The sequence below is a fragment of the Lipotes vexillifer genome, unplaced genomic scaffold, assembly GCF_000442215.2.
Source record: "Lipotes vexillifer unplaced genomic scaffold, Lipotes_vexillifer_v1.1 scaffold1158, whole genome shotgun sequence".
NCBI classification, from domain to species: Eukaryota; Metazoa; Chordata; class Mammalia; order Artiodactyla; family Lipotidae; genus Lipotes; species Lipotes vexillifer.
Window position 1 is genome coordinate 1,280,385 of NW_006793745.1, and position 23,307 is coordinate 1,303,691.

Below are 23,307 nucleotides of genomic sequence, written 5' to 3' on the forward strand. Positions count from 1 at the left end.
GGAGCACAGGCTCCGGACGCGCAGGCTCAGCGGCCATGGCTCACGGGCCCAGCCGCTCCGCGGCATGTGGGATCTTCCCGGACAGGGACACAAACCCGTGTCCCCTCCATCAGCAGGCGGACTCTCAACCACTGCGCCACCAGGGAAGCCCGGTCTTTTCACTCTTAAGTAAATCTCATTACCCATTCACACACTACTCTCTACCTTCCTCTTCTATGTTCTTTCAGACCCCTAAGCTTTTCTCTCCTCAATGGTTCTCTCCCCAGGAATGCTCTCTCACTGCTATTCCCGTCACTAGCTTCTTACCTAACAATGTTTCGCTCACGATAAGCACTTAACCACTTGCTGAATGAACACTGATGGAATACTCACCATGTTTTCTTTTTTGGAATGACCACTTCTTCAGTCCCTTAATGTGAAAAATAAAACAAAGTGAATCAGTTTCCCAATACTACTACTATAAAGAAGTATAATGCATTAATATAAAAATGGAGTTATTTCAATATATTTTTATATACCTGTTGCACCAGCTCCTTCAACCTCTGGAACGGCTGCACTTCCAGAATAAAATCTACAAAATAATAAAAGCTCTAAAGCTAATACTCATTAATGAACTTCCCACCTCACCTCCACTTATGTGCAACTCAGCCAAATTTTTCCAATTATCACGGATCAAACCAACTGGATAATTCATGTCAACGTATGCTGAGAAGACATGGTCTCAATGGCAAGTTCAAAATGATTACAAAATATGTACCAGATATAGATATATTGCCAAAAAATTTTAAATCAGGCCATCTCATTAAATAAAATCAGGGAAAAAATGAAAAATTTAGTAGCACTTAATCATTTGAGCAGCTTATCTGAAATATGAGGAACTTTTCACCTTTGAGAATCCAAAACACTGAGGCTAAAAGGGATGATGTAATGAGCTCCTGATTTTACATGGATGATGCCCTGATGACAATAAAAGATTATCCCACTTAAAGCAATTTTGACAAATTATGAAACTAAGATCACCACAGCCTTTCATTGCACTTCCTTCAACCATCAGGAATGTACCAAATGTAGGTGTCCTAATTTAAACTTGGAACAATTTATATTATTTATTAACCCAAAATATAGAATTATTGACCCATGAATGAGTTTTAAAACGTTCTGATCATGCTAAAAAATAGAGTCAATATACCACACAGATCATGTACACTACCTTGTAAGTATTTCCTTCCTAAATGGCATTGGTACCATTTAGAAATTTGTGAAGATGTGATTAAATGAAGAATTACTTCCTCTACTAGTATCTGGTCTCGGGCATCATCTTAAAACAATACCTCTCTGCTAGGGATCAACTTCAGAAAGGGATCAATTCTTTCAAATCATGCTGTTTCTCGTGACATGTATGTCACATACACCACTCGTCTTGTCGGTGAAGGCTGAGGGAGAGATGCTGCTGCCAGATCAAAGGAAATGGGTAGAAAAACAACAACACTGGGCACCACCGGGAAAAGGACTGGGATTGAACAGCAGCATTAAGGCTTCTGCAGTACCAGGTGGAGCGTCTTCTCTTTTGTGAGGATTGAGGAGGGAAAATGTTACATATAAGATGTATACTGTAAATTATATACCTCACTTATTACTCACAATTTTCTGATGGCTACTACTAGCTCCAGTTTACACATAAGGGAATTTGTCTACTATCATTTCACAAAGGAAATGGCAAACATCGAATCCAAAATTAGGTTATTCCCCAATTTTCACAAATTCCCGCCTCTCATACTTCCACAGCGCCAGTTTGTACCTAGCGGAAAAAACTACACAAATGATACATGCGCCAAGTTTTAACTATCACAGCAATCCTATTCAGATTGTGTTCAGATCTTTCAGACTTTCCTATTTTTATGAACACCTGTATAATTTCTTTGGCCAAACATCCCCACAACATCCAGCATACAGTGGAACTCGTAAACTGTCTTTAATTTGGCAAAACCTGATTTTCCCCCCCTTCCTCCCAGTGGGTGAAAACGGGTAAGAGCGGATACAATTTTTCTTTCTTTTAAAACTTGGGGAGGGGTTGCCAATAGCCACACTTACTAGAATGCAAAATCCACAAGAGCAGGATCCTAAATCTTGCCAAGAGTTCTAACCCCGGGGTAGGCGAGCCCCAGCAATAAATATACCCCTAACCAGTGCGTTTGGCGCCCTTCTTCAAGTACGCGGACTCCGCGTGCCAGCTTCTCGGGGCACGCAGCCGCGAGCGCACGCACGCGCCTTCCACTCCACCGTACCTAGTTCCCCAGCTCTCCGGGGGTAAAGGGGATACATATGGCCCAGGTGATCCTGGGGTCTTTCTCATGGGTTCTCCAAGCTTCTCTTACCTGCTACTGGGGGCCCGTCCGCAGATAGCTGCCCGCCGACCCGTCAGCGGTAGGCAAAGCCCGCGGCGGACCCTCAGCCAGCGAGCCGAATGTACAGCCGCCATCTTTGGCGTCTTCGCACAGCATGCGGGGAAAGCATGCCCTCCACCTAAGGCTGTGGGGGAGGGGGGAGGGGGCGTGGAATAGCTCGGCTATTGGCTGAGACGGAACAAGACGAAAGCAATCATAACATAGGTTACAGTCCCATGGTTTGAAAGATTTTGCTTCGGAAGTTAAAGGCTCAGTACACCTCATTTGCCTCAAATATATTTACTAAAATATTATTTTAATGTCTTATATGTATTCGATTATTTTCAAAATAAAAAGGCGAGTGAGAGTCGTGAAATTATTTCCTTCCCCCCCCTAGATCGGAAATGTTATCGTCCACATAAATCTTCCCGCGAGCCTTTCTCGCGCGCGCAAGCGCAGTTTAATTCACATGGTGGCTGCGGGCCGGATGCAGCGTTAAAAATATACCCGTGGTGACTGGAATTTCTCTCTGGGTGTCAGAGCTCGGAACTGACCTGGAGGATGTTGGGCTCAAAGAACATGCCCTGGCGGCGGCTGCAGGGCATTTCCTTCGGGATGTATTCGGCCGAAGAGCTTAAGTAAGGAGTTGGTGGGAAGCGTGCAGAGCTTCTTGGGGTCGGGGCCACAAACTACCGTTCCCAGAAGGTCTGGCGCCCAATTTCTCCTCGGAGTCCATGGCTGTCTGGCGCATGGCCTGCTGGGACTCGTAGTTCCGGGAACGTCCCTGGCTAGTGAGCGCTGCCTAGAACCCAGTGGGGCTGGGGAAGAGTTTGGCCCTTGTGGAGGTGGGGGTACCCAGATTGCAGCGTTATCATCCACCAGTCTCCCCGTTAATTAGCCTGCGTTTGTGTAGTTACTATAATGTCTCTAACGTGGTTTATTAAGCTCATGGTTAGTCTCTTGTCTATAAAATGATGATCATTCGAGACTCAGTTCATGCGACAACTTCTCCTTGCTAGGACCGCTTATATTCTCTGCCTAATTACTAAATCAAAGCGGCCCTCTTCAGTCCTCATTTTGATCACCGTAGCATTTGACAGTCTTTCTCTTTTCCAGCACCTTATTTATTGTTTTCAGGTTCTTTTATTTCTGTGACAAGTACTATTTCTTTCTTCCCTTTATCAACCCACAAACATTTATCCATCATCCAGTTTTTGCCAGGCACTAAGCTAAGCATTCAGGACACATTGGTGAACAAGGTCCTTGCATTCGTGGTTTATATTCGAATTCGTCTCAGGCTCCTTAGCTGTTTCCTCTTTTACTTAAATCTTGCTGTTCCTTGAGATTCTATTCTGGTCATACATGCTTGCTTTTCTTGTCCTAAATGTCCTCCCTAGACAATTTCACCACTTTCATGAGTGATACTCTCAAATTTAAATCTCCAGACCAATTTTCGTTTCCTGATTTTTCAGACTCATTTTTTTCAGCTATTTTTTGGACATCTCTATTTGAATTTCACACCGAGTTCTTAAACTCCTATACCAAAAACTCAACAACTACTTTCCCTAAAGGGAGAGGGAACTTGCCCCTCCAAAATGGTGTACCTAGTCTAGTGCAAAATGGTCAATGTTTTGTGACAGGACAAATATTCCAGACCTATTTCTCCTGACATCTCATTTACTTATTGGGCTCTTACTGTGTGTCACCTACATGTCTATTCGTTCTATAACCTCCTTTTCAACACTACTGTTACTATCTTAGATCAGACCCTTATCTCTTGTTTGAATCGTCTTTTTCTTCCACCTCTCCCGCCCTTACACCAGTCCAGTGCATGCTCTACATTGCTGTTAAAATTATTCTTCCAAAGTGCAGATGTGATCGTGCTACTCTCACCCTTAAAACCCTCCAGAGGCTTTCCATTTCCCTCAGGTAAATGATAGTTTCTTAGCTTAGCCTACAAGTTTACCCATGATCAGGCCAATGCTGATTTTTGCTAAAGCATCATCCCTTCGCCAGCCCTACTAAACCACTTGCACATTCCATAAAGTGCCATCAGGTTTCAACGTCTGGGCCTTACCTCAAGCTATTTCCTCTGCATGCATTGTCCTCTCTGCCAGAGGGATCTGCTTCTCTGCTCTTGCCCCCAACCCCCAGCAGACACCTGGAGAGCATCACTCCCCCTCTTAAGGCTCAGCTCAACCTCCCTCATTTTCTGAGGTCTTTCCACACCTAGTACAGCTGTCTATTATGGTGCCTCAGTTCCTTTTTTTGCTTGTTTATATTTCCGCCTCTCTGCACTAGCCTTGAGCTTCCTCATTCCTTTCTTTTATCCTCAACTCTGGTCGAATGACTGGATGAATAAACTGAGCTACAACGGTATGCTGGCCCAGAAATTTCAATTATATCATCACTAGCCATACATACTATTTCATCCAAAAGCAAAAGAATTGAATTTTTACAAGTTAATTGCGGAGTTTTTAGACAGGGAAGTGCATAAGTAAATTTATACCCATTACTAGCATTGTAGACCTATCTGAGTCTGGGGTTGACAAATATCAATCATTATGCTACCTTTTATTGTGTTAAGTTCTAATAGCTTCCTAGGTCACTTGGAGTAAAAGCCAAGTCCTTAAAATGCCTTGGAAAGGTCATTCTGGCCCCTGCTATGTCTCTGAACTTACCTCTGTACTCACCCTGGCCTCCTTGCTGTTCCCGGAGCACCATAGTCACACATCCACCTCAGGGCCTTTGCACTCCCTGCTTCTTCCTCCTGTAAAGGTGACCGCATGGCTCACTCCCTCATCTCCTTCAGGCTTTTGTTCAGTATAACCTTCTCAATATGAGTTCCCCCAGCCACTGGCCCATTCTATTGTCCTTCCCCTTTTCTGCTTTACTTTTCTTCATAGAATGTTCTGCCATCCAATAGACTGTGTGCTTATTTATCTTGGCTTTTGTCTGCCTGCCTTCAATAGGATGTAAGGCCCAGGAGCAAAGGGATTCTTATCTGTTTTTCCAGCATCTAAAGGTGTGTCTGGCACATAATAAGCACTCAGTAGATATTTGTTAAGTGCACTCACGGGTGGGTGGGGGAGCTATCCAGTGCTTGGTACTACCAGTCCTTACTGCAAGCATTTGTGTTGGTGTCTGCAGTTACAGGAGAGGAAATTCCTGTCCAGCAAATAAAATGACTCTCTAGGAGGCAGCAGAGGTCATCCTCAAACCCAAGTTTGCTAGAGTCTTAAACTCTTTTCTCTCCAGTGGGATCCTTGCTGATTGCTCTTCCCATTGCATCCCATCCCTGCAATGATCAGGAGTTTTCTCCTCCCCAGCTAGAGAGAGGAACTTTGCTCCTTACCACATAGAAAGACTTAGGATGAAGATAAAAAAAAAATACATTCAGTTTTGGATGTGAGCTATTTGTGTTGCCTTGACAAGCACAGGACACAGTTCTTCTGCCAGTTGACACAGGTGTGTGCTGGCCCCACCTGCCTACTCTTTTTCCATCACTAGGCTCCAGGCAAGGGAAGGGAAGTACCAACTTACAGAACATGATAGAAAGAGGATCTAGTGGTACAAGTCTTTGCACCCAGACCTAATTAATTTGTGTTAGCCTTATGCAATAAATGTTTTCCTTGTTTATAATTCCAGTTAAGTTGTTTTTTTTTTTTTGCGGTACGCGGGCCTCTCACTGCAGTGGCCTCTCCCATTGTGGAGCGCAGGCTCAGCGGCCATGGCTCACGGGCCATGGGATCTTCCCGGATCGGGGCACGAACCTGTGTCCCCTGCGTCGGCAGGTGCACTCAACCACTGCGCCACCAGGGAAGCCCCCAATTAAGTTTTAGAGCTTAGTGTAAAATGAATGAGAAGGAAATGTAGATGAATATCCAACTTCAAAGGAGAAAGACTTAGCCCAAAGGTAGTGGAAGAAAGCAGCAGTGAGTTTAACTCATTAAAAAATTTTAAATTATGCAAACAATATCGTGAAGAAAGTGAAAATATGAGTCGGAAGAAATATCTGCAAATCATGTATCTGACAAAGGACTTGTATACTGAATATACAAAGCACTCTTACAACTCAATAATAAAACAGCAAATAACCCAATTACAAAACAGGTAAAGGATTTGAATAGACATTTCTCCAAAGAGGATATATAGATGGCCAATAGGTATACAAAGATGTGCTCAACCTCATTAGTTATCAAAACCACAGTGAGATACTACGTCGCACCCACTAGGATGGCTAGAATCAAAAAGTCAGGTCATAAAATGTGTTGGCAAGAACGTGGAGAAGTTAGAGCCTTGGTGTATTGCTGGTGGGACTGTAAAATGGTGCAGCCGCTTTGGAAAACAGTCTGGCAGTTCCTCAGAAAGTTAAACATAGAGTTACCATATGACTCAGCACTTTCATTCCTAGGTATATATCCATGAGAAATGAAAAAAATATGTTCACACAGAAACTTGTGTACAGGACTTCCCTGGTGGCGCAGTGGTTAAGAATCCGCCTGCCAATGCAGGGGACACGGGTTCAAGCCCTGGTCTGGGAAGATCCCACACGCCATGGAGCAACTAAGCCAATGCGCCACAACTACTGAGCCTGCACTCTAGAGCCGGCGTGCCGCAACTGCTGAGCCTACAGGCCGCGTCTACTGAAGCCTGCACCGCCTAGAGCCCGTGCTCTGCAACAAGAGAAGCCACCACAGTAAGCCCGCACACAGCAACGAAGAGTAGCCCCTGCTCACCGCAACTAGCGGAAGCCTGCGCGCAGCAACAAAGACCCAACGCAGACAAAAATAAAAATTAATTAATTAAAAAAAAAAAGAAGAGTACCCAGGAAATTTCCAATGCATTTGTAATGAAAAAAAAAAAAACTTGTATGCAAATGTTCCTGTCAGTATTATTTATAGTAACCAAAGTGTAAAACTAACCCAATAAAATATGGGGTATCCATGCAATGGAATATTTTTTGGCTATTAAAAAATGAAATACAGTTACAGGCTACAACGTGGATCAACCTTGAAAACATGTGAGGTAAAACAAGCCTGCTATAAGAGACCACATAGCATATGATTTCATTTGTGTGAAATGTCCAGATGGACAAGTCTCTGGAGGCAAAAAGTAGATTAGTCATTGCATAGGACTGTGAGGGAGGTAGAGACGGATGGAGAGTGACTGCTAGGGTTTCCTTTACTGGGGACAAAAATGATATTGTGGTGATGGTTGCACAACTGTAGATATACTAAAAATCACCGAGTGTATACTTCAAATGGACGAATTGTATGGTACATGAGTTACAGCTCAACAAAGCTGTTTGAAGAATTTATAAACTTTCGCCTGTGAAAAATTACAAAAGACATCACAAGCTAGGAAAGTATTTGCCACCAAAAAAGGTTAATGTTCTCATATGTAAGGAGCTCATGTAGACAATAATAAAAAAAAGTTAAGATTTCAACTTAAAAATGAGTTAAATTTTATTTTTTTAATTAAGTAAAGGACCAAAATGGCCTTTAAAACCAAACATAATAAAAAGATTAATTAACGTGACAGGGAAGGGGGTGAGTGGGATGCTGATTCACTTTGCCGTACAGCAGAAAGTAATGAAACATTGTAAAGCAACTATACTCCAATAAAAATTTTTAAAAATTAACAAAAAAGATATATCCTAATTTCTGTTAAAAAAAATTTTAACGTCACAGTGGGTAGCATTTTTTCACCTTAAATTTGGAAAGTTTTTAAGTGCTAAGACTCAGTGCTGGTTAGGACAGACAGGCAATCTACTTATTGTTAGCCCATCTTTTCTGGAATGCAGTATGGCAGAATATATCAAGAGCTTCAAAACAGTTCACCCTGGGACTTCCCTGGCAGTCCAGTGGTTAGGACTCCAAGTTTCCACTGTAGGGGCCCTGGGTTCAATTCCTGGTCAGGGAACTAAGATCCTGCAAGCCACGCAGGAGGCCAGAAGACAAAACAAAATAGTTCGCCCCCTTTAATTCAAGGATTTCCCTTCACCAAGGAACTAATTATATTTTTAGGAAATAGTTAAGAGTTTGAATTATGCTGCACAAAAATCTTTATGCAGATAGGTGGCATGAGCTTACTTATAGTGGAGTTTGGCTAAATGAATTATATTAATTGACATATAATGAAAGATTTGGTGATTATTTTTGGCTGCATTGGGTCTTCGTTGCGGTGCGCAGGCTTCTCATTGCGGTGACTTCTCTTGCTACAGAGCTCGGGCTGTAGGCGCGCGGGCTTCAGTAGTTGTGGCTCACGGGCTCTAGAGTGCAGGCTCAGTAGTTGTGGCACATGGATTTAGCTGCTCCGCAGCATGTGGGATCTTCCCGGACCAGGGCTCGAACCCGTGTCCCCTGCATCGGCAGGTGGACTCTCAACCACTGCACCACCAGGGAAGCCCCCTGGTAATTCTTAATTACAGAATCTTTCCAAAGAATTTTTAGTGACGTGAAAACACTTAATGCTCAATGAAAATGACAAAGGCAATCCTAGAAATGGCAGATGATCCCAGTTACAGTTTTTAAAAATGTATCCATAGAAAGAAGTCTGTTAGCGGTTTTCTCTACATTGTGAGATTTGGATTTCATTATCTTTATTCTCTAATTTACAAAAAAAAAAAAAGTTTAAAAGCAAACTTGGCATGAACGTAATTTTGGTTAAAGTAGTTAGGTGTCCTATGGGAGCCTGCTTTCAACCAAACATAAAATACTGCAGTGAAACCTTTAGTAAAGCAGGTTATACTTCTCAAAGGTTTGCATATTTATATTTAACTTTTCTCAATTCACTATTCCTACATACTGGGATTATTCCCTTTCTTGAACTCTGTGGGTTTGGGGTTAGGTCTGGTCCATATCTCACCACACCCCCACCACTCTGGGCTTTGTCACCTGAATTAAATCACTAACCACTCTGAGCCTGTTTCCTCCTCTTAAAAACTCATATAGTGATGCCCATCTCATAGGGTTCAAGTCAGACTAAATGCTGCTTATGACGCGTTTGGCGTGTAAGTCAGTACTTCTTTGTATAAAGTCGGCCTGTGTGTTCAGTTAGCGCAAGATTTGCACTAAATCTGGGTTTTAAAGATGTTACCACTCACTGCTCTTCGTTCAGCACATATTCATTGAGCACCTGTTGAGCGCAGGCTCTGGGCTAAGTGCTAAGCTGCAGTGGGGAGCAAGGCAGACACCAAATCTGCCCTCTGGAGCTGTCTGCACGTCTGAAGACACAGACGTTAAACCATCCCTTTGTAAGTGCCGAAGAGGAAATGTCCTAGAAGTTGGGTAACCTTTTCTCACCTGGTCTTTTTTATCTCCCTAGGAAATTAAGCGTTAAGTCCATTACAAACCCTCGGTACCTAGATAGCCTGGGGAACCCGTCGGTGAACGGCCTGTACGATCTAGCTCTGGGCCCCGCAGACTCCAAAGAGGTGTGCTCCACCTGCGTGCAGGACTTCAGCAACTGCTCCGGGCACCTGGGCCACATCGAGCTCCCGCTCACTGTGTACAACCCTCTCCTCTTCGAGGTACGTTCTGGCCTGGGCCACGCTGGCCGCGTGGGTCTCAGGATGCGGGTGGGATTTATGAGTGCCACCCCTCTGCCCCGGGGCAGGTGTCTCAGGAGGTCAGCTCCGGACACTTTGAGTGAAAGTGCTCTTTACTTGGCAATTTAAAATCTTGAGCGAAATTCAGTACATTCAACTTGGCCTCGAGCCCTACCTAAAGGAACTTTGGTTTGATTCCCATTGAGAAGAGCCACAGCTGGTTTCTGTTTACACAGAGGGGAAAGCGTTCAGATCCATCCCTAGACCTTTTGTTCTAAGGGCTTTATGTCTTTCAGAAATGTGGGTGGGGCATCCCTGGCAATAAAGGACTTTGGAATTCTCCAGGCCTCCCTGAGCCTTTCTGGTGGATTTGTAGGCTCTTTGCTTAGTGTCAGGAAGAGCAGAGCTCCAGAAGGCCCAGCACTGAGCTGAGAATGAAGTTACTGTTCAGTCCCACTTTGAACACTTTTGGCTTCTTACATCAGTTAACCCAGTCTCCGGGATTTGTACATGGACATGATTTTTGTCTGTTAATCGTATTAGGAGAAGAGAATTGTCTTAGTTAAATACTAAACATTTGAAACATTATTTTAATGAAACTTTTTTTTTTTTTTTGCGGTACGCGGGCCTCTCACCGCTGTGGCCTCTCCCATTGCGGAGCACAGGCTCCGGACGCGCAGGCTTAGCGGCCATGGCTCACGGGCCCAGCCGCTCTGCGGCACGTGGGATCCTCCCGGACCGGGGCACGAACCCGCGTCCCCTGCATCAGCAGGCGGACTCACAACCACTGCGCCACCAGGGAAGCCCTAAATGAAACATTTTAATTAAACGTTTTCAATATTTAGGACTTCCCCGGTGGTCCAGTGGGTAAGACTCCACATTCCCAATGCAGGGGGCCCCAGTTTGAACCCTGGTCGAAGAACTAGATCACACTTGCTGCAACAAAACATGAAGCAGTGAAGATCCCACCTGCCACTAAGACCTGGTGTAGCCTAAATAAATAAATATTAAAAAAAAAAAATTCAGTATTTAAATGAGTACTAAATTTAGTATTTAAATAAAATAAAGGTAGTTCCCGGCCTCAGACCCAAAGTAAATTTCTAGTGTTAATGGATTAAAATGAAACCATGAGAGAATGTCTAGAGGAATATTTATCGAGTTCTTAAGGTGAAGAAGGGCTTTCCAGGTACATAGAGTGAAGCAGAATTCTTAAAGGAGTAAACTGACAACATAAAAACAAAAATCGTAAGTATTTATTACGTTGAAAATCACTTTGACTGCTATGTCACGTTCTAATATCCTGTCTCTCTTATTCCCTCTCTTCAGAAACTCTACCTGCTGCTCCGGGGTTCCTGTTTAAACTGTCACATGCTGACTTGCCCCCGGGCTGTGATTCACCTGCTGCTCTGCCAGCTGAGAGTTCTGGAAGTCGGGGCCCTACAAGCAGTGTACGAGCTGGAGAGAATTCAGTACAGGGTGAGTGGGTAGCGGCTGTCATGGCAATCAGGCAAGCCAGAGTGGTGGGTACAAGAGCTATTTGTGTGTGGCCCCTAAGAATAGTCACCAGAATGCTTGAGCTTTAAGTCTTGTGACTGGGTACAAATAGCTAGGTGTGAAAACATGAAGCCATATGAATAATTAAAGGACTTCCCTGGTGGCAGAGTGGTTAAGAATCTGCCTGCCAATGCAGGAGACACGGGTTCGAGCCATGGTCCGGGAAGATCCCACATGCCGCGGAGCAACTGAACTACTGTGTGCCACAACTACTGAGCCTGCGCTCTAGAGCCCGTATGCCACCACTACTGAAGCTCTCACGCCTAGAGCCTGTGCTCTGCAACAGGAGAAGCCACCGCAATGAGAAGCTCACGCACCGCAGTGAAGAGTAGCCCCCGCTCACCGCAACTAGAGAAAGCCCGCACGCAACAGTGAAGACCCAACACAGCCATTAATAAATAAATAAATAAAATTTTTAAAGGAGATATTGTCCTAGTCTCCAGGAATTCCCTCTCTTTATCCTCCTTGTGTGCTTATTTTTGACAGTTTGTCATTGTACTTAGCAAATTCTTTGTAGGAATAATTTGAGGTCTGGGACGCTGGCTGCCTTCCTCCAGAGAGGGTTCTTATTGCTTTTGCCATATGCTTGGTGGCCTGGGACCATCGTCGTCCATGTTAAGGCTGGACTGCACTGCAGGCTATGGGAAGCCAGGTGGTTCTGTTCCAGGGCTGGTCAAGTTCCCAAGGACATAGCCCTTAGGGTCCCCAGCCTCCTGTGTTTGTGGGGTGCGATATGGCAGGAAGATATCCTGTTAGATTCCTGTCCTTGCACTAACTCTAAGCTTTCATTTCTCTCCGCTTTATCATTTAAGATCTTCAAAATGAAAAGTTCAAAATTTTTGGATTGTAGAATGTTTCCAAGGCCAGGCTAACGTGTTGTGCAGCTCCAGGGAGCGTCACAAGTCTGTCAGCATCTTCCCTGGAGGGACACAACTACCCTGAGGGTTGCCCCAGAGCTGTGCAGTGCAGCATCCCTGCCTCAGAGCAGCCACGGCCCCTGTGCTCTTTGACCTGGATTCCCATTTTCCCTTAGTTTGGCCTTGGTTATCCCTCACTGTCCTGTCAGTTCTTCGGAGCTTTACATTTTTTAAAATATTTTATCCTGTCTTGGTTCTTTTAGCTTTTTGGTTTGGTCTGAATAATCTAGCCGACCACTACTGGAAGCAGAATAGTCTAAATTTTTATTTTATTTTTTTAACAGCAGTGTGGCCAAACTGTTTTGAAAATGCACCACAGCAGCCATGAGGTTTCTTTCTCTCACCTCAAACGAAACTCTCCCATCCTTGGAGAGGCTGCCCCCTTCTGCTGCTCATCATACACTTGCTTTACTTTGATCATTTCTTTGTTTTCCAGTTTCTGGAAGAAAATGCTGATCCTACTGCCTTCGAAATTCAGGAAGAGTTAGAACGATATACAACCAAAATCCTACAGAACAACCTCCTGGGATCCCACGGCGCACGTGTGAGTTATCCTGTCTCTCTGTTTCCCAGACACTCAGTTTTAGCATAATTATCACAGTTGCCTCCGCACTGCACTGTCTTTTGCGTATCCTTTAGCTTCCCAAAGTTTGAATCCAAGCTCTGTCTCTCATGAGGCCTCTGACCTTGTAAGTTACGTAACTGTCCCTGAGCCACCGGGTCCTCATCTTTGATGCCTGCCTGCAGGAGAAGGTTAGGTGAAATTAGTGGCTTGGGTACAGCATCCAGTGAGGCTTATGCTCTGGCTTACGGTCTCACCTGGAGAATAAGGCCCACGCCCTGTGCTTCTTTCTCCTTCCAACACTGCTAAATGACTGCTGCCTCGCTGTTCCCCCCATTGCACCTGTGTGTTAATTTGTTCAGGGAATGAGTGGTCTAGGTAATCAACCTGCAGGGCTAATCTTGAGATCTGATTCACCTCATGTCCAAGTTTCACACCAGAGATTCTGATTTAATTGGTCTAGGGTAGGGCTCCAGGGGAGGGTACAAAAGCCCCCCGGGTGGGTCTCATTTGCAGCCAGTTCAGAACCACTAGTGTAACTTAACTGTGGATGTGCCTTCCCTTGGAACTTTGAGGTCCATTCAAGGGAGGCAACAGCTGCATCCAGGGGGTTTCTTTTTTTCTTTTTAATATTTATGTATTTATTTGGCTGTGCCAGGTCTTAGTTGCGGCATGCGGGATCATCGTAGTGGCATGTGAGATCTTTAGTTGTGGCATGCAGGATCTTTAGTTGCGGCACGCAGAGTCTTAGTTGTGGCATGCAAACTCTTAGTCGCGGCATGTGGGATCTAGATCCCTGGCCATGCATTGAACCCGGGCCCCCTGCATTAGGAGCACGGAACCTTAGCCACTGGACCACCAGGGAAGTCCCCAGAGAGGTTTGTTTTATTTATTTATTTATTTTTAATTTATTTATTTTTTACTTTTGGCTGCGTTGGGTCTTTGTTGCTGCGCGTGGGCCCCTTCCAGTTGCGGCGAGTGAGTGCCACTCTTCGTTGCGGTGCGTGGGCTTCTCATTGCGGTGGCTTCTCCTGCTTCGGAGCACGGGCTCCAGGCATGCGGTGCGCGGGCTTCTCATTGCGGTGGCTTCTCCTGCTGTGGAGCACGGGCTCCAGGCACGGGCTCTAGAGCGCAGGCTCAGCAGTTGTGGCGCACGGGCTTAGTTGCTCCACGGCATGTGGGATCCTCCTGGACCAGGGCTCGAACCTGTGTCCCCTGCACTGGCAGGCAGATTCCCAACCACTGTGTCACCAGGGAAGTCCAGGTTTGTTTTAAATTAAAGTAGCATTTATTGATACTTGCTGTATTCCAAGCCCCCCCACTGCATTCGTGATGTCTGTATCTTAGTAACAGCTTGGTAAGGTGGTTACTATTCTCATTCCCATATTATGAATGAGGAAACTTAAGGAAAGAAGTCGCTCAGTGATTGGTAGCGTTTGGCTATATTAGTGTTCTGTGGGAAATTTTAAGAAAGGGGTGGCTTCCTCTGTTTTTTCAAAAAAAGGTGAAAACCACAAAATGAATACCTACTGGATTGTCTTCAGAATGGCATTCTGAGTTTCCTTGCTTTTTTTAATAGGTAAAAAATGTCTGTGAGAGCAGAAGCAAACTTATTGCTTTCTTCTGGAAGGCACATATGACTGCTAAGCGATGTCCCCACTGCAAGTGAGTACCTTCCCCTCTGTTGTTTTTTTAAATTTTATTAAAGTATAGTTGATTTACAATGTTGTATAAACTTCTGCTATATAGCAAAGTGATTCAGTTATACATATATATATATATTCCTTTTCATATTTTTTCCATTTTGGTTTATCACAGGTTATTGAATGTAGTTCCCAGTGCTGTTTACCCGTCCTATACATAATAGTTTGCATTTGCTAATCCCAAACTCCCAATCCTTCCCTCCCCCACCTGCCATTCCCTTGGCAACCACAAGCCTCTCTCTATATCTGTGACTCTGCTTCTGTTTCATAGATACATAGATACATAGTTCATTTGTGTCGTATTTTAGATTTCACATTGTTTGTTTTTTTTTCTCTCCTCAAAACTGTCCTCGTGTCTAGAACTGGGCGGTCAGTTGTCCGAAAGGAGCACAACAGCAAGCTGACAGTCACGTATCCGGCCATGGTGCACAGGAAGGCTGACCAGAAGGACACTGAGCCCCAGGGTAAGCAGGCCGGGCCCCAGGAGGCCCTCGGCATGTCTTTTCATGTGTGACCGTCAGACGTGTCCCGAGCCTTGGGGATTCCTGGTCCTCTGCACCACGTGTTTCTCAGCTGCGCGTCTGTGGTGGGCCAGCAGATGGTAGGTGTCCAGGCTCTAGGGCCAGTGGGCATCCTGGCGAGCTCCCAGCCCCGGCCTCTTGTGCAGAACTGACGGCTGGGCTGCCGGGCGAGACAGCTCCTCACAGGCTGAATGACGCACCTCTTGCCACAGGTGGTTGGTTTTCTGAAAGATTTTTGAGGAAGAAGTTAAGAAATTTACCTGGCAAATATTTCCCACCATTTTGTTGTCAAACAAGTGTGGGTTTATTTTGAAGTAAAACGTAGGTGAATTTTAAAGAAAAGCTGTGAGCAGCCAAAGAATGTTAGCGCCTCCTGCAGGCTGCTTCTGACTGTCCTGTCAGATCCCTGGAGTAGCTCTGCTCTGCCCTTGGGGGTACCTGGGAAGAAACTTGAGAGACTTGGTACTCCTGCTTTTTCATTTTTGTAGTTGGAAGTTTGTTTAAAGATGCTTTTTGTTTTTTCTTTGGAAGTGAAGGTTAAATAAGGTGTTCCATTTGAAGTGCTGAGACCAGTGCCTGCTAATGTCTTATGTGCTCTGTAGATATTGACCATTTGTTTTTTGTTATACAGTCAATGTGCCAGGGCGGGAGAAGCATCACCTGTGATGGACACCTCACTCTGCTTCTTATTCTGAGGGGCTTAGAGAAGGCCGCTTCTTGGACCTTGGGTTTCCAACTCTATGTAGTGGCAGCAGCAGAACTTCTTGCCCAGAGTTGAAGAAATTTCATAAGCGAAAGTCTGTAGCATATTGTTTCTAAACCTTATTCCAGAGTTCAAGAACACAGAATAGGCAAGGAAATAAGTTCTCTTCCTGGAGTTGCATAATCTGTCTTTTGCATTGAGGACTGTGGCAAGGCCTGGAGTAAGTAACTGCCTTACCCATTTGGGCCGCTGTAACAAAAGTGCCATAAACCGAGTGGTGTTTATAAACAACAGACATGTATTTCTCACAGTTCTGGAGGCTGGGAAGTCCAGGGTTGTGGTGCTGGCACATTCGGTGTCTGGTGAGGACCCACTTCCTCAATGACAGCCAACTACTGCCTGTAACCTCACATGGTGGAAAGAGGCAAGGGAGCTCTGTTGGGGTCTTTTCATAAGGGCACCTAGTCCCAGTCACGAGAGTTCCACCTTCATGACCTAATCACCTCCCAAAGGTCCGACCTCCTAACACACCACCATCTGGGGGGTTAGGATTTCAACACATGAAACTTGAGGGAATACGAACACTGAGACCATAGCAATAGCAAATGTGTTTATTATTACTTTTTTTTTTTTTTTTGCGGTACGCGGGCCTCTCACTGTTGTGGCCTCTCCCGTTGCGGAGCACAGGCTCCGGACGCACAGGCTCAGCGGCCATGGCTCATGGGCCCAGCCGCTCTGCGGCATGTGGGATCTTCCCAGACCGGGGCACGAACCCATGTCCCCTGCATCGGCAGGCGGACTCTCAACCACTGAGCCACCAGGGAAGCCCTATTATTACTTTTTAAATAAACCTTCTACTTTAGACTAATTTTAGACGTATGGAAGGGTTGCAGACATGGTACAGAGAGTTACTGTGTACTCTTTACTCAGTTTGCCCTAACGTAACATCTTAGATGACCATGGTGCATTTGTCAAAACTAAGAAATTAACATTGGTACACTATTAACTGAACTACAGACTTTATTTGAATTTCACCAGTTTATCCAGTAATGCCCTTTTTATGTTCCAGGATCCAATCCAGTATACCACAATGCATTTAGAAAGCCTGTTTAATGGTTAACTCTAAACAACCATGAGGGTGGATTTTTCTACACTATATATAGCCCTTAAAATAATTTTTAAGTTTGGAAACTGCTGCTCTAGCCCTTAGGGCACCTTAGAAAATGTTCATAGATTGAGAACAAAGATGGTCAGAAATCTAGAGGATACCTATTTCTTTGGGGCAAATATCTAAAAGTTAGGTAGCCTTTGTCAAATCCATTCTTTGAAGTAATCTTCACTGCAGCTATGAGAATATGATGGTGCCACCCAAAATTCTGTGCATTAGAAACAAGTCGGCCGTAGTCTTCGATAGTTTTTGGATTGGGTTTTTAGTATTTAGCAGACATTTACCTGTTGGGCACTCAGCCTCGTGCCCAGGACCCGGCCTCTGGCCGAGTCCGGTGCCAAACTGGAGACCTGACCTTGTGGCCTCTGCTCTTGGGGGAGGCTGCGGGTGACGCAGGTCAGTAACTCCAGGGGGAGGTGATGTGGAGGCAGGTGAGCATTAGGACAAGGGTCTGGCCACGTTCCTGGTATCGAAGGGGGCCAAGCAGCAAGGCCTGTGCCTCAGTGATCCCCACGCACTGGTGATCCCATGAGGGGCGCCATAAGCTTGTGAAATTCACATTCACTCCAGAGTGTTCCTCAAGCCCCAAGATGATAGCATTTTCAAATGAGAATTCTTAAAGCCGGGTACTCCACCCACTGTGATCTTGTCTTCCCCAAGTTATTTGACTTACCGACATTTGTTTTTGACATGACAGCTCTTAGAGCTAAACGAAACACACATTAAGGCTGTTCTGAGGTCCCATCGAGACAGATTTCATTTTTTGCAGGCTGCAAAAGTGTCCCGTTAGGAAGGGTGTGGTCCATGTGAGGGGGTGGCATCCCAAGGTCTCTTCTGACTCAAACCCAGTGAGTGAACAACCCCAGTCTGCTTTAGTCTGTGACTAAACTGTGGTGGGGTCACTTCCTGCACTGGCAGCTCTGGGTCAGGAGCTGGAGAGCACTGCCAGATGCAGCTCATCTTCCTCAGCTCATCAAGCCAGTTTAGTAAGAGACGGGTTCTTTCCAGAAGTGCCCGCAAGGGCTTCCCTGGTGGCGCAGTGGTTGAGAGTCTGCCTGCCGATGCAGGGGACACAGGTTCGTGCCCCGGTCTGGGAGGATCCCACATGCCGCGGAGCGGCTGGTCCCGTGAGCCATGGCCGCTGAGCCTGCGTGCCAGGAGCCTGTACTCCGCAACGGTGGAGGCCACGGCAGTGAGAGGCCCACGTACGGCAAAAAAAAATAAAATTAAAAAATTAAAAAATAAACATTCATAATCTTTAAAAAAAAGTGCCCGCAAAATGGTTCTTTAGGTTAATGGGGTCTTTTGTCCCCACTGAATGCACGTAGCTTTTCTAACTCGGTGGTTTATCCCTGAAGGTCAGAGCCTCTTTTCATTGCATTCCCTACATTTCCCTCAGTTGCATTAATTGGTTGAAATATTTTGCTTTTATAGGAATCAAAATTTTAGACGTGTAAACTCTTGACCTAGCAATTCCACTTTCATGATTTTATCCTAAGAATGAGGCATGTCCACAGTGTTAAGTCGTTTAAAATTGGAAATGACTTCAGTGCCTGTTAATAGAGAGTAATTAAATTATGGTACATCCATGAATTGTTCTTCAAGTGACAGATTTCTCTAAAAACTTTCAGTGATGAGTCTTCTGCAGTTGGTAGAGAAACCAACTAGAGAATTGGAGGTGGAATGAAGCTGGATTTTACAAATGTGGAAAAAAGCAGAAGAGTAGGGTTTTTTAAATATAGATTATCTTACGATATTTCGAACATGTGTATTCAAGCCAGTGAAAATTTAATATCTGCTGGGTCCTAGAGACTGTTAGGTGTTAGGAACACAGACAAGACACAGTTCCTTCCCTGATAAGTACATACAAAAAGAATACTGAGCAATTAAAAAAAATTTTTTTGGCCACCCTGTGCAGGTTGTGGGATCTTAGTTCCCTGACCAGGGATCGAACCTGGGCCCTCAGCAGTGAGAGTGCAGAGTCCTAACCACTGGACCTCCAGGGAATTCCCGAGCAATATTTAATTTCAGTGAATGTATTCCAAAAGAAGTTGATAGTTTTGAACCTAGACTGTCACATTACTTACTTATCTTTGTTAATCATCTCAGTGCTTGGGGCCACACCTCCTGAGTGGCAGCCCCAAGTATGATTTTTCTGTCTTGCTCTGGGTGTAGCTGATAAACATTATCCCAGAGTGATCTTGTTTATTAATCTGAGAGACCAAAATCAAACTTCTTCTTACACACCAGCAAAAGGTATTTGTAAGAAGAAATTGAATATACGTTTACCCATAAAAATGTTCCTCCTCATTTATCCATAATTCTGCTGTGAAGCTTTCTGGTAAAAGCCATGTGCATAAAGCTATTTATCACAGTGTAACTTATAATAGTAAAAAGATAGGGATCAACTCAGATATCCAACTGTTACAGTGTGGTTCAGTCACTCAGGAAACATCCTCTCAGAGGGCTGTATCACGCAGCCATTAAAGATGATGGTGATTGGCCTGACTAGTGCCCTGGGCCAGAGCTTCATTTTCATGACAGTTGTGTGTTTTGGTCCCCTGACCTGCTCCATGATCACCACAACTCGAAAGTTCTTCGCCATTTTGGCCTCCGTTACCCTCTTCACCAACACCATCAGCCCCATGCAGTGGGTGGGCACTGTGCTTGTGTTCTTGGGTCTCGGTCTCAATGCCAAGCTTTGGGAAAGGAGCAAAGAAGATATCCCAGTAGGAAGAGAGAGACTACCTCCACTCCAAGAATATTTAAGTTATTTTCTGGAACAGTGACTTCTCTTGGGAAAATAGACAAAATAGAGATAAAGGACTAGGTTTCAGTCTGGGTTAAAAAAAAAAAAATGATGGTGAGACTATAGGGCAAAAGCTATAGGGCAACATGCAGAAATGTTCACAAGGTGACACTAAATGAGCAAAGTAGTACAAAATAAATCCACACCTGAGATTATAATGATCTAAAACTGTATAAACCAAAGGACCATAAAAGAATATATAAAAGTGGTAATCGTGTTAACATGATGAAATCGTGGGTGATTTTTTTTTCCTCCTTTGGCTCTACTTTTTTAGATTTCATACACTAGTTATATGGTTTTCGTTACTTTAGAAATTAGATTAAAGGGGAAAAAATTCAGAGCAGAGAGTATGCTGTCCTAGAGATTGATTTTTGTGGTCAGATTGCAGGCTTGGCAGGGTGGGGAAAAGAATTGATAAATCCCATTAAGGAGCGAGTGCCTGTAATTAACTTACTGTGCTCTGATTCCCCTCTTCGGCTCCAGGAATTGAGGAAGCTCAGATGGGAAAACGAGGATACTTGACACCCACCAGCGCTCAAGAACATCTCACGGCTCTTTGGAATAATGAAGGTGCTGTACCAGCCTAAAGAAATAGCCCTTTGCTTTCCTGGACTTATTTACCCTGCCTTTTTATTTTTATGTTTTCACAATTGTGATTCTTGTAGATCTCTCCTGAAATCGAACAGTAGATTTGGGGCAGGCTTCAGGGTACATTGTTGTTGATGCCTTATAGTGTGGGGAAGGCATGAACTTGACAGTTACTGTAACTGAGCCTGGTCATTAAATGACAGCTGCAGGTGGGCATCGCTTAATACAGTTTGACATATGTCTCGAAGGTTCAGTGTAACTCACTTTATTTTAAATGCCCATAAATAAAAGTTGGGTTTTTTTTTTTAAGGTTTCTATGGGAATTCCTTCTGTGAATCAAAAAATGAACTCTGTTTTTATTAAATTAGTATTCTCAAACATTTTAATTCCCTACATATAGGAAAGTCTTCCATTAGTCTTTGAATTTATAAGAAAAGCCCACATATCACCCACCCTCTGAGAGTGTGTTCTGGAACACTGAATGTAACTGCTGTGTAATGACAAGCACTTAAAAATGAAAATCTTGCTAAAGGGATAAGTGATGTCAGAAAAAAAATAGCACTCAAGTTAGTATGAGTGTTGTTGGCCCTGACATGTTTTATTCATTCTCTCTGTAGCTTTTTTGGGGGTTACCAGACACTTGAAACACAGCTTTGATCCATAGACGATCTTGGTAGCATCTATGTGGAGGGTTTTTTCTTTTGTTTCCTTTTGTTGTTGTTGTTGTTGTTATTTTTTTAATTGGGGTATAGTTGCTTTACAACGTTGTGTTAGTTTCTGCTGTACAGTGAATTGAAACAGCTATATGTGTACATATATCCCCTCCCTCTTGGACCTACCCCGCAATCCCACCCATCTTAAGAAGAATAACTATTTTTTGATTTGATTTTTGTTTATTTCAAATACGTTTTCTTATGAATACCAAAGTAATAAGTGTGTATGTGCACGCGTGCACGTGAGTCTAATGATCCAGGAACGTAACCAGAAGCACGTGAAAGTTTTTGTTTCCCATCCTTGCCCATCTCAGCCCTTGGGCTAAGCACTGTCATCCCTGTAGCACCCGTCTTTAAACCCATCATCTCCCCTGTGTGCAGGCTCACAGCACCCAGAGACTGTTTTTTTTGCTCATTAGTTTTTATAAAGACAAATATGATCTTACTCTACATATTGTCCTACATTCTGGGATTTTTTTTTTCGACTCAGTAAAATTTCCGTGGTCATCCTTCCATGCTCTTACATATAGATTTAAACGATCCTTTTGGTTTATTTCAAACACAGGATTCTTTCTGAATTACCTTTTTCTGGGACTGGAAGATGTGGGCATGGAGTCCAGATTCAATCCCAATATGTTCTTTCTGGATTTCGTGGTGGTGCCACCCTCAAGGTAATGCCCTTTCATTGGCTTTATTTCACCTGACAAAGGCTTCTGGAACAAATGAATAATGACCTCTGGGAGAGGATGATGGAAGGGCCGCGGGCACTGAGAAGTAGGTAGGAGCACTTCCCTTTCCATTCTTCCTGAGTGCAGGAAGAATGTGGGTTTCTTTCTGAGTGTGGTGGTGATGTAGGGGTGGGTGAGAGGCTGAGGAACACGCCCTTCATGCTGAGCACCTGCTGATGCCACGCGTCCTCCTACAGGTATCGCCCTGTCAGCCGCCTCGGGGACCAGATGTTCACCAACGGCCAGACGGTGAACCTGCAGGCTGTCATGAAGGATGTGGTTCTGATCCGAAAGCTTCTGGCCTTGATGGCCCAAGAACAGGAGCTGCCAAGTGAGGTGGCAGCACCCGCCGCAGATGAGGTCAGGGCCGCCTTGGAGCTGGTGTCGTTGTTCTGACTCCCTACGCTCTGGGTCCTGGGAGATGCCTGTTAGCAGTTTTGTACAGCAGTGTGTGAGCCGTGGGTTTGGGAGGACCAGGCAAGGTCTGGGGGAAAGCGTGGGTCTGAGCGTGGCCCCAGCGATCACACCCGGGGTGACCTTGGTTGAGTTGCTTTAACTTCTTGGTCTTGTCTCCACTATAAAATGCATGTGGTCTGGGGTGGGATTTTATATGTGGTGTGTTCTGGGCCACCTGCTCTCCCTGGCAGCTCTAGAAAGACCAGTCTCCTGCCCTCAGCTCTAAGAATGTCCCTCCTGGGTTATGGTACCAGAGCCCATGCCACCCAGCTCGGGTTTTGGCTCAGGAAGGTCTCCAGCATTGAGGTCAGGAAGGCAGTGTTGTCATTTGTAGGAATTTCCCAGAATAGGACTGTCAGATTTGGGGCCTCAGCTTCCTCTCCAGTAAATGGTGGAGCTGAATTCAGTTTTCCTGTTTCAGCAGACATTTCCCGAGCCCCTTCAGTGGGCCAGGTCCTCGGTGGGTATAAAGATGAGTCAGGCACTCAGGAAGTTTGCTGAGATCACTGGCATCCTTCCCATCTCTAAGATGCTCTCTGGATGTAAATGGGAAGGACCGTCTCAGCCTTGAGTAGATAGTCAGGGCTTCCAGGCTCCCTTCCCCTGCTGGGACAGGCCTGTCACCAGGTGACGCCACTGTCTGTCCCGGACGCCCATGCTCTGGGTTACTCGGCCTTTCTGCTTGGGGTTTCTTTGGTTTTGCTTAAGTTTTCTGATCTGCTGGGGCAAATGTGCTTTTAAAAAACCTCAGTATAGGGCTTTCCTGGTGGCGCAGTGGTTGGGAGTCCGCCTGCCGATGCGGGGGACGCAGGTTCGTGCCTCGGTCCGGGAAGATCCCACATGCCGCGGAGCGGCTGGGCCCGTGAGTCATGGCCGCTGAGCCTGCGCGTCCGGAGCCTGTGCTCCGCAATGGGAGAGGCCACAACGGTGAGAGGCCCGCGTAACGCAA

General features: G+C 45.0%; 2 protein-coding genes and 1 non-coding gene across 4 annotated transcripts in view; 1 reads left to right on the plus strand and 2 right to left on the minus strand.

Annotated features, from left to right (window-relative positions):
* Positions 1-2,492, minus strand: part of PTCD3 (pentatricopeptide repeat domain 3) — a 30,517-nt gene extending 28,025 nt beyond the window's left edge. The window contains exons 1-3 of one of the 2 annotated variants that reach the window (XM_007466743.1): positions 2,376-2,492; positions 519-571; positions 373-409 (exon numbers count right to left, since the gene is read on the minus strand). In XM_007466743.1, coding sequence (XP_007466805.1) covers positions 373-409; positions 519-571; positions 2,376-2,479 — 194 coding nt within the window. In that variant the 5' untranslated portion in view covers positions 2,480-2,492. The remainder of the gene's footprint in view (positions 1-372; positions 410-518; positions 572-2,375) is intronic. The other variant, XM_007466742.1, reaches the window with a different exon arrangement.
* Positions 2,493-2,945: 453 nt separating this feature from the next.
* POLR1A (RNA polymerase I subunit A) overlaps positions 2,946-23,307 on the plus strand; it is a 78,486-nt gene continuing 58,124 nt past the window's right edge. The window contains exons 1-9 of the mRNA XM_007466744.1: positions 2,946-3,022; positions 9,714-9,918; positions 11,263-11,412; positions 12,844-12,951; positions 14,549-14,634; positions 15,033-15,136; positions 20,357-20,443; positions 21,740-21,845; positions 22,100-22,262. Coding sequence (XP_007466806.1) covers positions 2,946-3,022; positions 9,714-9,918; positions 11,263-11,412; positions 12,844-12,951; positions 14,549-14,634; positions 15,033-15,136; positions 20,357-20,443; positions 21,740-21,845; positions 22,100-22,262 — 1,086 coding nt within the window. The remainder of the gene's footprint in view (positions 3,023-9,713; positions 9,919-11,262; positions 11,413-12,843; positions 12,952-14,548; positions 14,635-15,032; positions 15,137-20,356; positions 20,444-21,739; positions 21,846-22,099; positions 22,263-23,307) is intronic.
* TRNAE-CUC (transfer RNA glutamic acid (anticodon CUC)) lies at positions 18,998-19,070 on the minus strand. Its single transcript has one exon. It is a non-coding gene; the product is annotated as a tRNA-Glu (tRNA).